Here is a 17,264-nt window from a genome sequence, read left to right as displayed (position 1 = left end):
GTTTTGACCAGTAGCGGATGAGCTGGATCGGGTTTGGTGCCCGCAAGGAGCATTTGGGCCAGCTGCAGGATTGTTAACTGTCTGTCCTGGGTCTCCGTTTCCCCAAGGTTGCAATGCACTGTCCAGCGAGATAGCCACTGCAACTGCGCCTCTAAAAAATAGGCTTCAAAAGATGGGGCACCCATCCCTCCCTTATCGCAGGGTAGCGGCAGGGCCTGTTATCCAGTATTGGTATCTGTCATAGATTCACATACCACCCACCCTCCTCCCCACAGAGGTAGTTCTCTCTAATTATTCGTATTCTTACTTCCCACTTGTAGAAAATCTAAGGGAACTTGCCTCTACTGAGAGTGCTCTAGAGGGTGCTGGCAGCTGATTGGCTAGGTTACAAAATGTGATCCTTTTTTAAAAAGAGGCTACTATTTACTTGGCTTAATGCCTTTAGAGCCTTTGAGGCTTTTAAAGCACTGCTTGAATATTTTACTCTGGGATTCCCATCTCAATGACGGGGAATGATTCAGGCATGTGAATCTATGAAAGATACTAATACTGGATAACTGCAGTTACAGGTAAGTAACTTATTTTCTTCTCCAGTATTGGAATCTTTCATAGATTCATATGAAACCAGCCTTCTCCCCTGGGAACGGGGCATTCCTTCTCTAAAATCAGAGGGTCTGGGGCTTCTCACAGGAGTGTTCCAGAAGCGATGCACCCTAATTGGGTGAACCTTAAGTTCAGTCTCTTTTATTTTTCTTAAAAAATGACTATGATATGTTACTAAACTGAAGGGCCTAGGGCCTTTCTAGTCTATACCTGTCATTGCATTGATTTTCTAAGGTACTGTGGGACTATGATCTTTACAACAGGAAATGATTCAAGCATGTGAATCTTCTTTTCTACTTATTGATCATCCTGTTTGTCTTGTTTCTGCAGGTTCCACGCCTGGTGAAGGTCACTCAGGAGGCTTCTCCATATTTTAAAATTGTCAGCCCCAGTGATGTGGGTCATAAAGTGGCTCCAGGCATGCAGTCTATCTTCCACATCCTCTTCACACCTGAGGAGAACAAGGTAACCCCAGCATATGTCTCTTCAAAACCTACTTTTGTCTTGATGAAAATGAGATTACTATACATATTACTTTCAGTTTCATTTCACAGGTTGTTACTTCTAGTTTATTCGTTGTGCTTTCCGTTTCGAATGTTCCTACCATTGAATGAACTGCGACTTATTGTGCCAATTGTAATTAGGAAGCAATAGTACAGGGTATTTAGTCACTCCTCTTGTTATTTGTTGCCAGTCTTAAAACGCCACAATCTTCCAAAAATAATACCATCCTATTTTGATGAAGGAATCTTTTTCCACATCCTTAAGTTAGCTACTAATTTTTATTTTGAATTCTTTTAGGATAAAACAGGTGTAGAGTCCTTTGTTTCTGTACATCTACAGGATTGCGATCAAATTTTGAGACGAAAGATCAAGTTTTAGGAAGAAAGTCCTTTGCATAGCTTGACAGTGCTGTCCCGCCCTGTTTATTTTTTTATGACCTATGCTCTCATGTGTTTATCTGTGTAGACAATCTGCAAATCCACTGAAGATGTTTCACCATTTTACTGTACGGAATAGTGGAGAGTCTAGGATGTGCTAAAGGATCATCCCAAGTGATCCCTAATGTAACCTCAAATGCAAGATATGGATGAGGTGTGTGTGTGTATTTATGTGAATGTGTTGTTCATTTGGACACTATGTACATAGCTGCACGAGATGTTGTTTCTCCCTCAGGATATATTAGTCTTTGGTGAACAAGGGAGCCGGCTAGTGTGCGCCGAAGCCCCCTTCCTGGAATCTGTTATGGTGGGACAAGTTGTAATCCTCATTCCTTTTAGGGTAGATGTATCCTTCTTCAGTGAAACACATCCTTCTAAATCTTCCTATGTTGCCAGATGTCACCTAGCAAGAATGGTCTACTATTGCGCTCAGTCTGTGATGACTCGATATTTACATCTTGATGAGGTCTATCTGGCCTGACCTAGGATTTGTTGCAAAAGACCAAGAGACAAAAACAAAGATCTTCTAATCCCTTCTAGGAAGTTCAGCTTGTATTTTTAAAGTAACTTACCTTTGGTTGACTCATACCTCTCACTCTGGCAGGTGGATAAAAAACTGGTCTCCTTGAGCTACTAACTGCTACATTGAGACCAAGCAGTTGTTTGTGGCAGGCACACTGCCAGAAGCTGATCCTTTGCATGTGGTTTCTTGGTTTCTTTTCCTCAAGCTGGAGGCAATACTAGATTCCTTGACTATCTTCCTGCTGTGACTTGTTTGAGGGAATGAGAAGAACAGCCTCTAAAAGGCTTTCAAAAGACCAACTGACTTAAGATCTGTGCAGAAAGCGACTCTACTACATATTTAAGGCTAGCCAGAAGCCAGGTAGCACAGCTTGCATTGTAGCAAGGTTAGACCGCAGACAAGTATCAGAATGGTTGTAGTAATGCCAAGGGTTTCCCTGCTACGTCACTGGTGATAATAACCAACACACCCCTTTCCCTTCAGAAGCATAGCTGTCCTTTCCCATCCCCAGTGGGTCCATTCAAACCAATGGCACGCGCAGGGATAATTGATTTGTAATTACGGACATGCTATATTTTAATAGCTTATCTCCTGTATTACTTAATTTTACCCAAGTTTAGATCCTTCAATTATAGGCAAAAAGTCATGAATCTAGTACTTAAGCTATGTGCATGGGTGTTTATAATACACTTAAAGAAATATTGTTACTCTCAGGATCCTAAATTCCAATACATATATATAAAGCGCTATATATGTGTGTGTGTGTGTGTGTGTGTGTGTGTATCTAATGCGTGTGTACAAGTTGGCGGCCGCCCTCAACCGAAGTTTGCGAGGATCCGTGGTGGAACTTTGGCTACCGCCCCCTACTGCAGCCAAGTATACTGTCACTGACCGGAAGATGAGAACGACTAGGTCGAAGGACCCGTTGATGATCTGATTCAGGTGGTGAGTAACATGGCGTAGGTGGGGAGGTGCAGTGTAAGGCAATTAGACGACACGCTCAGGGATTGCTGGCTTGAGACCTGCAACAAGAAGAAACACCTCATGATGTCTGCGGAAACAGTCCGTGAAAGAGAGGCAGCAGCAGATGAGGTATTTGGTAATCTGCCTAAAACAACCACAAACCAATCATATCCACAGAACAGTGGGATTAATAAAGAAACTGGCACCAAAATGTTATTCAAGAGTCTGGAGAAAAATATGAAAATAGAAGTCACAAAATGGTGGGAACAAAAATTGTGAACTAAATATGCGGAGGTGGGGAGAGTCCCACGAGGATTGAGAATTTTACTCGACCCAGGTTTTGACAACCCAAACCCGAATATGCTTAGAGAGTGGGGAGAAAGCAACCTCGCTGTCTCAATGAACCTTGTAAATATTTTAATTAGGTATGCTGAGATAGACCATTTGGGAATCCTGGATGAAATTAACAAGATCAATGAGGAACTTAACATATTAGAAATGACTGGATACATTAAGAAAACCAGGGAAGCTATAAAAGAAAGATTATGCAAACGTGAAGAAAAGCTCAAATTCAGAAAAGCTCATAAGTTTGCGCGCGACCAAGCAGATTATGATCATGGGCAAATTTTTACTTTTGCACGCAAATTTGATAACGCTAGAAGACAATAATACAGCAATAAAGCTAAGGGCAGTGCAACAAAAGCAACACCAAATGCAGATCTTAATGATGAAACCTCTAGTGCCGATACACTATTGCTAACAAGTGACTCTAGCCTAGAATTTGAGAACATGCAAACATCGAAAACAAAGTTGAGTGTTGGAGAAGAACTGGATTTTTTAGTAGAAAAGAGACTACAGACCCTGAGGCCGAGGCAACAAAGGAGGCCAATCAAAAAAGAAAAAATGCAAGAAGGCGCGATAGGAGAAAAAGGCGCAAACAAAAATCTTAAGAAAAAAAACACAATGGCAAAGGAAACGGTTAAAAATGACAATACTATAATCAATTTGTCATCTGTAGCATTGACAAAAGCAGAAGAACAACTGTTGGCACTTGGATTGAATTATTGCCCAGGGCAGAGCTTCGACTATGCAAGCACCAGAATTTATGTATTTTGTTTCATCAGGAAACTCAAACTTAAAACGTTTTTTGCTAAGACAGACAAAAATAAAACAACCACAGTATTGGACGGTGATGATGGTGAAGGTCAGACGCTTATGGTGTCTGATATCCCCACCCTATTGACTTTGCATGACTTAAATGAAGAAACCGGAATGCAGGCCTTACTTTCTGAAATAGATGTGGCAACGCAAACTAGACTACGCAAAATCAACTTGGTCCAGAAAGGGGCTGGGAGCAGCCCTTTTAAACCTAAATCATGTTTTGTCCCACTCATGCCTAAAGATGCTGTGGACATTTTCCACAACAGAGTCACTGAGGACATCAAAAAACTGTATCACCAAGTAAAAGGCAAGAAGAAAAATACAAACTACTAGCAGCCCGTCCCAACCTTGTCCGGGAGCAATCAGGCTTCCCCGACCCCCGCCTGCCCCGACATTGTCCAGCATTTCGGGCCCCCGCCCCGTCCCCCGCCTGCCTCGACCCCCGCCTGCCCCGACATTGTCCCCCGGAGCCTTAAAAAGGCGACATATGATAGTCACAGCAGTGCACTATAATGTAAAACCGTCTCACTGTATTGCACCTTCGCTTGGAAATTACCATTTCCATGTGTTTAGAGTGGGGATAAACTGAACCAGATTTCCTGGCTTTCCTTCTGGCTGCTTGCCTTCCCCGTCCCCGCCCGCCCCGTCCCCCGCCTGCCCCGACCCCCGCCTGCACCGACATTGTCCCCCGGAGCCTTAAAAAAGCGACATATGATAGTCACAGCAGTGCGCTTCGGGCTGTTTGCTTTCCCCATCCACATGAAAAGTACCACGAAAAGAGGGCACATTTAAACACGGCTCCAAGGTTGACGGATCACTTTCGCCTGTGGGGTCTCTTTGAGCGGGGTTTACCCTTGACGGAGCTCGGCGTGCCGAGATTCCAGCATGGTAACATAATGTCCGCGAGTCAACCTAAACCCTTAAAGCTGAAACTCTGAAACGCTGTGTGAGAAGGTGGCCTGATATGCAGTGCTCACTATTCTAGTGAACACTATGTATCAGTCCAGCAACCCTTATTGATGATTGGTTGTAAGTCAACCTTATAGACCAGCTATCCTAGTAGCGTGGATACGAGCAGTCTAAGGCTAAAGACTCGAGAGGGCGTGTTAAGCCAGCTGTTATACCACATATACCCCTTGAACACCAAGTGAAAGGACACCACACAAGTGTTATGAAAATAAACAGTTATTTATTAAGAATCACAACAGCCCTGTACTCTTTATGAGGTCAGGGTACTAAGCACAAACCAAAACTCTTACAAAAATACTTAAGTTAGCACAGTATATACAAATGCCCGAGGGGCACGGAAAACCATATACTGGAAAAGTGGAATGCGAAATTACTAGCAGGTAAGTACAGTACTAATAGGCTTTGGAATCGCTAGGACTTGACTATAGAATCGTTAGATTACTTCTAGGAGACCCAGGGGACTCGGGTGCAGTGTGTGCACTCTCACGCGAGATGCGGGACAAAGTCTATGGTAGCTAGAAATTGCAAAGTTAGTGTTCTCGGGCGAACCCGACCTGGTAGGAAGAAAACGAAAGTGGATTCTGACCCTTGGATACTGAGGCTATGCTGGGGCACCGAAATGCCGAAGTTACCTAGCCCAGGGGCTGCAGCTGCATAGGACTCAAAGGACGTCGGGAATCCTCGTTGACGGACCAGGAGCCTGGAAGAAAGAAGTTGCTGGCAGGCGACCAGTGAAGAAAGTTCGGTGGATCCAAGCCTGGATCGATGGAAGATGACACCTGAAAGCAGAGGGGACCAAGTTCGTGACTACTAGCCAGTAGTCAGTGGGCACCAGGAGGGCACCGGATGGTAGCCACCTCGACTAGGCGAGTGGGTGACGCTGTGCTCGGAGATCTCACGGACCAGGAGGCGTAGTCGGCGACCAGGATGGAGGAGCGAGCTGTCCCACGAAGATAGAAGCTGTCGGCGTCGCTGGACCCAGGATTGGGCAACAAAGCCTTGGCAAATTCAAGCCCACGCGGTGGACCTAAAATGGCGTCTGGAGTGGACCAGGAGGGTCCGGGGTGCCTCTCTTGAAGAAGGAAGCAAGGGCCAGTCTGGAGCAACCAGACCAGCAGCAGTGATGTCGTCGGGCGTCGTTCAGAAGGCCACAAGCCAGCCGGCTAGAAGCCAAACAACGCGGTGCACAGCAAACAGCAGAAGGGCCCCACGCAGATCGTGGAGATGCAGGGAGGCTGATCTTGGGTGCTGGAGCTGCGCAGGGTTGGGGCTTCTCGGACCCCAAAGCACTCACCAGTGGAAGACTCGGTGGGCTTGTTACAAAGAAGTCGTGCAGTCTTGGCGATCGTCGGTCCCTCGAGGTCTCGTCGCACTCACGGTTCTCAGCTTTGCTGTAGAGGTGAGTAGAGGTCAGAGGTGCCAGGGAAGCCGGGTCTCGTCGAGCTGGGTCGTCGGATTCGTGAAGAAGGACTTGCAGCAGACCGCAGTGTTCTTAGGATGGTGCCCGCTTGATGCAGGGTGACTACTCCTTAGCCACAAGGGAGAATCTTGAGGAAGAAATCTTGAAGTGCTTTCGCAGAAAGTCGTGTCTTGATTCCAAAGATGATCTAATTTGAACAGGGAGCCCGCTCCCATCTTTATAGTAAAAAAGGGGGCTGACCCGGTGACTAGGTCCTGCCTATGGGTGGGACTAGGAGGGGGGTGGTTACATCCCTCTGCCATGCCGGACTTCCCCCAGGCCAGGGGCTGGTGTGCCCCTGGAACTGGTTCTGACCGGCCTATGCGTAATGAGCACCGGGGTGCCACTCAGCAGTCACCTTCCTGTAAAGCCCTGCCTACCCAGGATACACAAAACCATGTCTGGGACGGTGCTAGCACCGCCCCGGACAGGAAACCCTTTGTCCAGGCCTCCCTCGCTGGAAGGACTCCCAGCAGCAGGAGGTCAGACTCGTGTCTGTGGTGGCAGCATCCATTTTGTGGAGCTGAGGCTTCAGTTAACTTTAACCGGGGTTCACAGTTACATACATGTCGTGTCCCTCTAGAAGGGTGGAATGCTAACCCCGTTGCCAGAATTGGCGAGGGGTTAGTATTCCAATTCGTATGACACCTTACTCGACATGTTTCGATAAAGCAATACCAAAGTTAGCATTTAACCGCGAGGATTATAATGCACTTAAGAGTATATGGTATGCGATATCATTGAACAGCTATTAGGACTTGATTCCGCAAGCTGCAGACAGGCTCAGCTCATGCCAGAGCACCATCTCACACGATTCCAAGCACTCTGCCTTCAGGATTGTCAAGGCCTGCCATAGGAGTGACTGATAGGAATCTGTGTGTCCATTTTAGGGTTAGGTATAGGTATACTACACCTACAGCAAAGGGTGATTACACGACTTTGCCCCAGCTGTCATGCAGCCAGTTGTGTCAAATTTAGGAGGCCAGCCAGGGGTGGCATAATACATGCTGCAGCCCCTGGCAGCCCTGGGTACACCTATGCCCTGAGTTACAGGGTCTGACAAGGTGGCCCAGTACCAATTGGAAATGTACCTAGGGTACATGGAATCCATTTTACAGAGAGAGCAGTAGGCCTGGGGTCCTGATTGGCAGGATCCCAGGTCGACTATGTCAAAAACCAGCTAAAACACAGGGCAAAAAAGTTGGGGGCAACCATAGTCAGGAGGTACCTTCCTACACAACCCCCCCCCCCAAACGAAAGGAGATAAGGCTATCCTTGTCCAGGTAAGCCTCTATTACCTAAGTGGCCATATAAGGAAGGACCAGCTCTGGCTTGGTTTCCCCCTGTGTCATGGTCCACTAGGCAACCCCTCACCCTAAGGGTATCTGAGGGTCTCCACCATAGGGAATCTCTGCCTTTGGTGTGTCTTGGGAAAGAAGAAGGCTGATGCTGGGATGGAGTACTGAAGTGAGGCTCCTCTACCTTTGGGCTCAACTTCCTCCAGTCACCATTCATCATGTGTGCCTTTCTTTCTTTAGCTGAGATGCACTGAGCTCTCAGGGTCAGCCTCTGGCTACCTAAAGCTGGAGGCTGAGTCCCTCTGTTTGGCTTACTGGAGAGACAGGTCAGGTCTGGGGTTTTTAGGCCCCATGTTTGGCTGTGCCCAACAGTGTCCAGCTGTGGGAGGTCCCTAACTACTTTTAAGGGGGATCCCTCAGGAGTCTGATTTCCTTTCACTTGGCTAGGTTTACCAGCTTCAGTGATCCTAATCTGCTGATTAAGGAGTTCTTTTGGCCAGGGGGCCCTTTGGGGTCCACCACTGGCCTCCCTGACCTCTTCAGCCCTGGGCTGACTGAGGCAGGGTAGAGAGGTGCAGGTTACCTGCTCCAGACTGGGTCCCACCTGGGAAGGGTCCACTGCCATCAGGGGCTCTGCCAGGCTAGGCCTGACTACCTCTGGGGCAGTTCCTTCAACAGGGGTAGAGTCAGATCCCTGAGGAGGCTGGCTCTCACCTAGTGTCTGGGAGGGGGAAGACTCTTCTTCCTCCTCAATGCTCTCTGTTTGAGTGGAGTGATCCATTGTTTCAGGCTTCACAACCTCACTATCTGTCTGAGTAGAGGCTGAGACCATTTCAACCTTGCCAACCTTTTCAGGAGGGCACTCAGTTTGTGTTTGGGCTGTGACTGTCACAGCCCTCCTATCCTGATCTGGAAAGTCTGTCTGAGCCTGGGCAGTGGCTACCACTGCCCTTCCAACCTTTTCAGGGAGGAATGGTGCTTGGACTGGGGCTGTAGCTATTACTGCCCCACTAACCTGTCTGGATAGGCCTATCATTCTGGAGTGAGTCTCTTGCTCCACCTCAGCCCATGCTGAGAGTTCCAGGTCATTCCCCAGTAAGCAATCTACAGGTAGGTTATCTGTCACTGCCACTCTCATGGGCCCTGTGACATTACCCCAGCTGAGCTTGATTACTGCCATGGGATGCCTTCTCTTCACTCCATGAATATCTGTCACCTGATAAGTAAAACCAGGGGTCAGTTGAGCAGAGGGGACCAGATGGTCAATCACCATGGTGATGCTGGCCCCTGGGTCTCTGAATGCCTCAACTTTCTGACCATTCACTAAGACCTCTTGTCTATACTTTCCCAAAAGGTGGGGTCCAGTAGTGAAGTTGGCAAACCCCATGCCAGTCTCACAGACAAGAGTGTGGTCAGGGAACCTGGCTAGGCCATAGTCCTCCTGTTGGCCCAGAGTAATGCCCACCACATTCTTGGGGGCACTCCCACCACCTGGGGGATTACCACTAGTGGTAAAAGGAGGTTTAGGAGTATTACCTGGGGGTATATTTCCCTTATTACCATTTTTAGGGCAACTGGCATCACTTTTGTAATGACCCACCTGTTTACAGGTATGGCAATAAGGTTTCTTCTGTTCTGAAGGAGTGTTCTGGGACCCACCACCCTTGTTGGAGTTTTGGGGCCCTTGGGAAGTCTTCTCTGTGGATTTATCCCCACCCTTCTCTTGAGGCTTGGTTGATTCCTTTTTCTGGTCACCACCCTGGTTTTTAGGCCTGACCCTGGTTCTGACCCATTTGTCTGCCCTCTTACCCAATTCCTGTGGAGAGGTCAGATCAGAGTCTACCAGGTGCTGATGTAATAACTGGTTCTGACAATTATTTAAGATTTGCTCCCTCATAATTAGATTATACAATCCTTTAAAATCAGTAACCTTACTACCCAGTAGCCAGCCTTCAAAAGCCTTAGTGGCACAATCAACAAAGTCAGTCCAATCTTGAGACTGAGTTTTCTGGGTGTCTCTGAACAGCATCCTGTATTGTTCAGTGGTTAAACCAAACCCATCAACCAGTGTATTCTTCAAGATTTGGTAATTGTTAGCATCCTCCACCCTTGTGGTGAGGAGCTTATCTCTACCTTTACCATCAAAGGAGAGCCACAAGATAGCTGCCCACTGACTTTGGGGAACACCCTGCACAGTGCAGGCTCTCTCCAAAGCAGTAATCCATTTGTGGATGTCATCCCCTTCTTTAAAGGGGGGCACTATCTTATTCAGGTGCTTTGTATCAAAACTCCTTTCCCTATTGCTAGGTTTATTGCTGCCACCAGTGGGCTGTAGCCCACATAATTCTTGCTCTCTAGCAAGGGCAAGTCTCTCTTTGGCCAGGGCAAGTTCTTCCCTTTCAATCCTCAGTTTGATTGCCCTTTCTTCAGCTTCATACACTCTCCTCTTAGGGGAAGACATCCCTCTGTGAGAAGAGTTGAGAGAGCCATTGGTTCGAAGGGATCTGTTAGAGCCTCTTGATAGAGACCTAACTCGTCCATTCCCAATGTTAAGCTGACCTGAGAGTGGGCCCAGGAGTCCCCTGGTACCAAGCTCATGTCTGCTTAAGTTGGACCTGGTTAGTCTATTGACTTCTACCTGTCCCTTGTCTGCCTCATCCCCTGACAACTGGTCTTCATCCTCATCCCCAGCATCATCTGCTTCCTGGAGGGGATGGTCCTGGCTATCAAAGGGTCCCTGTAAGGAGGGCAAACTCCCCTCTGGATTAGAAGGGTCTGGGTTACCAGCCCTACTGGCATCATAAGCCTCTAAGAGACCAATCAGAAAGGAGGTTGTGGGGTTAGACCCCTGTTTTAGCTTCCTGAGGGTACACACTTGTCTCATCTCATGGAAGCTAAGAGCAGCATATTTTGAAGTAAGGACCTGTGGAGGGTCCACTGACACAAGGGGATACTCAGAGTTTCCTCCTTTGTCTGACATGCTGATTCTAGTGTGGTGTAAGTGATGCACCTACCTACACTATGTGTTTACCTACTGATCCCTTGCTAAGAGTTGCAGCCAAGGTGTGCTAAGCCTTGAGGAGCTGCAACAGCTGGTTCAGTAGAACTCAGAGTATTCTAAGCTTAGTTATATGTACTAACAGTACTTATGTGATCTTTCAACAAGATATTCTTAGGATACGTGTGGTAAAACAACAGCAAGCTCAAATCCCAACCGCTGCTCACCAATGTGAGAAGGTGGCCTGATATGCAGTGCTCACTATTCTAGTGAACACTATGTATCAGTCCAGCAACCCTTATTGATGATTGGTTGTAAGTCAACCTTATAGACCAGCTATCCTAGTAGCGTGGATACGAGCAGTCTAAGGCTAAAGACTCGAGAGGGCGTGTTAAGCCAGCTGTTATACCACATATACCCCTTGAACACCAAGTGAAAGGACACCACACAAGTGTTATGAAAATAAACAGTTATTTATTAAGAATCACAACAGCCCTGTACTCTTTATGAGGACAGGGTACTAAGCACAAACCAAAACTCTTACAAAAATACTTAAGTTAGCACAGTATATACAAATGCCCGAGGGGCACGGAAAACCATATACTGGAAAAGTGGAATGCGAAATTACTAGCAGGTAAGTACAGTACTAATAGGCTTTGGAATCGCTAGGACTTGACTATAGAATCGTTAGATTACTTCTAGGAGACTCAGGGGACTCGGGTGCAGTGTGTGCACTCTCACGCGAGATGCGGGACAAAGTCTATGGTAGCTAGAAATTGCAAAGTTAGTGTTCTCGGGCGAACCCGACCTGGTAGGAAGAAAACTAAAGTGGATTCTGACCCTTGGATACTGAGGCTATGCTGGGGCACCGAAATGCCGAAGTTACCTAGCCCAGGGGCTGCAGCTGCATAGGACTCAAAGGACGTCGGGAATCCTCGTTGACGGACCAGGAGCCTGGAAGAAAGAAGTTGCTGGCAGGCGACCAGTGAAGAAAGTTCGGTGGATCCAAGCCTGGATCGATGGAAGATGACACCTGAAAGCAGAGGGGACCAAGTTCGTGACTACTAGCCAGTAGTCAGTGGGCACCAGGAGGGCACCGGATGGTAGCCACCTCGACTAGGCGAGTGGGTGACGCTGTGCTCGGAGATCTCACGGACCAGGAGGCGTTGTCGGCGACCAGGATGGAGGAGCGAGCTGTCCCACGAAGATAGAAGCTGTCGGCGTCGCTGGACCCAGGATTGGGCAACAAAGCCTTGGCAAATTCAAGCCCACGCGGTGGACCTAAAATGGCGTCTGGAGTGGACCAGGAGGGTCCGGGGTGCCTCTCTTGAAGAAGGAAGCAAGGGCCAGTCTGGAGCAACCAGACCAGCAGCAGTGATGTCGTCGGGCGTCGTTCAGAAGGCCACAAGCCAGCCGGCTAGTAGCCAAACAACGCGGTGCACAGCAAACAGCAGAAGGGCCCCACGCAGATCGTGGAGATGCAGGGAGGCTGATCTTGGGTGCTGGAGCTGCGCAGGGTTGGGGCTTCTCGGACCCCAAAGCACTCACCAGTGGAAGACTCGGTGGGCTTGTTACAAAGAAGTCGTGCAGTCTTGGCGATCGTCGGTCCCTCGAGGTCTCCCCGCACTCACGGTTCTCAGCTTTGCTGTAGAGGTGAGTAGAGGTCAGAGGTGCCAGGGAAGCCGGGTCTCGTCGAGCTGGGTCGTCGGATTCGTGAAGAAGGACTTGCAGCAGACCGCAGTGTTCTTAGGATGGTGCCCGCTTGATGCAGGGTGACTATTCCTTAGCCACAAGGGAGAATCTTGAGGAAGAAATCTTGAAGTCCTTTCGCAGAAAGTCGTGTCTTGATTCCAAAGATGATCTAATTTGAACAGGGAGCCCGCTCCCATCTTTATACTAAAAAAGGGGGCTGACCCGGTGACTAGGTCCTGCCTATGGGTGGGACTAGGAGGGGGGTGGTTACACCCCTCTGCCATGCCGGACTTCCCCCAGGCCAGGGGCTGGTGTGCCCCTGGAACTGGTTCTGACCGGCCTATGCGTAGTGAGCACCGGGGTGCCACTCAGCAGTCACCTTCCTGTAAAGCCCTGCCTACCCAGGATACACAAAACCATGTCTGGGACGGTGCTAGCACCGCCCCGGACAGGAAACCCTTTGTCCAGGCCTCCCTCGCTGGAAGGACTCCCAGCAGCAGGAGGTCAGACTCGTGTCTGTGGTGGCAGCATCCATTTTGTGGAGCTGAGGCTTCAGTTAACTTTAACCGGGGTTCACAGTTACATACATGTCGTGTCCCTCTAGAAGGGTGGAATGCTAACCCCGTCGCCAGAATTGGCGAGGGGTTAGTATTCCAATTCGTATGACACCTTACTCGACATGTTTCGATAAAGCAATACCAAAGTTAGCATTTAACCGCGAGGATTATAATGCACTTAAGAGTATATGGTATGCAATATCATGGAACAGCTATTAGGACTTGATTCCGCAAGCTGCAGACAGGCTCAGCTCATGCCAGAGCACCATCTCACACGATTCCAAGCACTCTGCCTTCAGGATTGTCAAGGCCTGCCATAGGAGTGACTGATAGGAATCTGTGTGTCCATTTTAGGGTTAGGTATAGGTATACTACACCTACAGCAAAGGGTGATTACACGACTTTGCCCCAGCTGTCATGCAGCCAGTTGTGTCAAATTTAGGAGGCCAGCCAGGGGTGGCATAATACATGCTGCAGCCCCTGGCAGCCCTGGGTACACCTATGCCCTGAGTTACAGGGTCTGACAAGGTGGCCCAGTACCAATTGGAAATGTACCTAGGGTACATGGAATCCATTTTACAGAGAGAGCAGTAGGCCTGGGGTCCTGATTGGCAGGATCCCAGGTCGACTATGTCAAAAACCAGCTAAAACACAGGGCAAAAAAGTTGGGGGCAACCATAGTCAGGAGGTACCTTCCTACACGCTGGCGCTCTGCAGTTCAACTTCCTGAGCTGTGTTTGAGGTAAAACTAATGAGCGTGATCGTGGTAGTTTGGAGCCTTACATCACCCTGTCCCCCCGCCTGCCCCGACCCCCGCTGTCTTACCTCAGCCGCCGCTTCTCAGTCCACCGCTCCTCGCCGCTCGTCACCGCTCCTCCCACATGCCATGTCCGCCGCTCCTGGACGCCGCTCCTCCCCGTGCTCCTGACGTCAGCACGCAGGTCGCGGCCGGCGCTACTTCGAGGGGACTACTTTTTTTATAATGTAAAATTTTTAAATGTAACGTATTTTTAACTTTATGTGGCCTATGTCCATCTGCACACCCTGAGGATTCCAACGATGTATCGGGTGTGTGGATTGGAGCTGTGGTTTCCGAGTTTACCCGCCTCAAAGCCTCAAAGTTCTTCCTTTATAATAGTAGTATAGATAAGACTTGCAAATATGCCAAACTAATGAAAAAGTTGGGAGAAAACCATGAAATAATAATAAAGAAATCGGACAAAGTAAGAAACTTGGTAATATGGCCTAAAAGTGATTACATCCAGGAGGCAATAAAACAACTTGATAACACTGAATGTTATGAGAAAACAACGCTAAAGGAGTACAACAAAGCAAGAGATACACTACAGAAGCAATTGGCACAATGGAGAGGAGAAGGACTCATCTCCACAGATGAATACAAATTCATGCATAAAGAATTTCCTGCCCTTCCCGTTTTATATCTTATTCCCAAAGTGCACAAAAACATAATGCCTATCCAAGGAAGGCCCATCATTTCAGCTATCAATAGTGAGGGTGAGCAAGTAGGACATTACATCGATTTTTCCTACAGGACATGGTGAAGGAGTTACCCAGCTATGTGAAGGACACAGGGGACTTCCTAACTAAAACTACAGGCATAGTATGGACACATGGTTTGCTTTTGATTACCCTAGATATAGAGTCTCTCTGTACGAGTATCGATCACAATATGGGTTTACGAGCAGTTAAACATTTCCTTGATGAGAGACCCTGGGAATTTTACAAACATAACAAGGTTGTTTTAGATCTCATTTCATGGATTCTTAATAATAACTTTTTTCTTTTTGGTAAAGACGTATTCAGGCAGCTGAGAGGAGTTGCGATGGGAGCGTGTTTCTCCCCCAGCTAAGCGTGTCTTCACATAGGCTGATGGGAGGAACAGGTTCTGAAGAAGGTGCATGGTGAAGTGTATGATCAGCATGTACTGTATTATCTCAGATACATAGACAATGTTTTTATAGTGTGGAAGGGTGATGAAATGGAGGCTCAACAATTCATTGAAGCTATTAACATCAACTCTATGATCCTTACTTTCACTTCTCATATAAATAAGTCCAACATTGAATTTTTGGATGTTAAAGCCTATATTAGGGATGGCAAATTTGAAACAAGTTTATTTAGAAAGCCAACATCAGGGAATGCCATGCTTCACACAAGTAGTGCCCATCCCAAACGCCTCATTGCGAGTATACCCTTTGGGGACGTTTTAAGGCTGAAACGTATCTGCAGTCTAGAATCTGATTTTACCAATTGCTTGCAGGACACGATGAGTAGACTCAGGGCAAGAGGGTACAATATATTTTAAAAAACGAGAGGAACCCTTGGTAACCCAAAGGACTAGGGTTCAAACAAGAACTATTATCAGATGATGTCCTCTGGGAGACATACATCATTAGATGTCAATCACTTCTCTCACTTTCATTCACCATACTCAAATTCACCACTTATTTAGCACAACTCTCAGTCTTACCTTCCAAATAACCCAGGTATTGGCTCAAAAAAACAATAGTATGTCAAGATAGTTATACAATTTATTATCACCAAAAATCTTAAAATCATTCCACAACGAGTCTCCGTCTTGGATCAAAACATCGTGATCACTTCATTACAATACTAACATCATAAAATCACATTTAAAATCACATGAAATTTAAAAAAACTTTTCCCCCGAGAGTTTGTACTGACAATGAACTTTGTCTTTGAACGGCAGTATCTTGACATACTATTGTTTTTTTTGTGCCAATACTTGGGTTATATGGAAGGTAAGATTGAGAGTTGTGCTAAATAAGTGGTGAATTTGAGTATGGTGAATGAAAGTGAGAGGAGTGATTGAGATCTAATGATTTATGTCTCCCAGAGGACATTATCTGATTATAGTTCAAGAGGGTACAATGACAACATTTTAAATGAAGTTATGAGAAAGGCGAGTACTAGACCAAGAATGAGTCTCTTCAAGAGTAGTGATAGTGCGATACATGATTCATCTAGTGACACTGTAATTCCGCATAGAGAAAGTGCGGGTCCCAGATTAATCACTACCTATAGTAATGAAGAAAGGATAATAAGATCCATAATCAAAAAGAACTGGCCAATCGTCCTCACCGACGGTTTGCTACGTACTAAACTAACTGACACTCCTTTGATTACTTTTAGGAGAGCGAGGTCCATGGGCTCCATTTTAGACAAAACCTGCCCTGAGATAAGACAGACAGCTACCTGGCTGAGGCCAGCTCAGGGCTTCAGAAAGTGTTCATCCTGCAGGGCTTGCAACTTCGGAATCAATAAGACCCATTATGTGACTCCCTTCAGTGGGAAAGAAAAAGCTATTGTTGGTAGCTTTAATTGCAGAACCGATTACGCAGTGTACGTTCTGACATGCACCTGACATACATCGGTAGTACCAAGATACAGGTGCATGTCAGAATTCTACAACATCTACGAACTATCTTACACAATGATCCTGCATATCCAGTAGTGAGGCATTTTAAAAGAATACACAGCAATGATGTGAACTGTCTCACGTATTTTGTTATTGATGCTATCCCCAAACCTCGGCGTGGAGGCAATAGGGAGCGTCAATTAAGGCAGCTGGAGATTTATATGATCCTGGAATTTGATAGCATGTGGCCCAACGGTTTGAACAACACTGAAGACATGCATAATTTTCTCTAGAACTGGGTAATACCACATGTCTATTCTGTATGTTTCATGCATGTGGAACTGTGGTAGTTAATAGCTGGGTTCGTTTCTTAGAATTCAAGATTGTTGTTGATGTACTAGGACAGATATCTTTTGATCATGATGTAATGATTTTAAGTGTCTTATCTGATGTAATAGCTGTTTTTATAGTGATACATTTTTGAATAATTTTTTTAGCAATGATATTTATATGATCTCAACAGTATTTACTGGGATGATGTTTTTACTGTTATTAATATATCTAAACTTGCACACATTATTCTGAGCACCTTTATAGGTTGCATTCTATATATTTGCACTTTAGCACTATTTTGCACTTCACAATTTTGCTGCTAGGCACTTATGCACTTTACTTTTTCAAAAACAGTAAACAGGGATCA

At 46.7% G+C, this 17,264-nt stretch overlaps 1 protein-coding gene across 1 annotated transcript in view; it reads left to right on the top strand.

Moving 5' to 3' along the window:
* Positions 1-17,264, top strand: part of HYDIN (HYDIN axonemal central pair apparatus protein) — a 2,950,008-nt gene that overhangs the window by 177,194 nt on the left and 2,755,550 nt on the right. The window contains exon 5 of the mRNA XM_086945295.1: positions 934-1,068. Within this exon, the coding sequence (XP_086801421.1) occupies positions 934-1,068 (135 nt within the window). The remainder of the gene's footprint in view (positions 1-933; positions 1,069-17,264) is intronic.

This window comes from Lissotriton vulgaris, chromosome 12 (genome assembly GCF_964263255.1).
Source record: "Lissotriton vulgaris chromosome 12, aLisVul1.2, whole genome shotgun sequence".
In the NCBI taxonomy this organism is placed as follows: Eukaryota; Metazoa; Chordata; class Amphibia; order Caudata; family Salamandridae; genus Lissotriton; species Lissotriton vulgaris.
The sequence above is the reverse complement of the archived record's forward strand: the minus strand, read 5'-3'. Positions and strand labels throughout refer to the sequence as shown.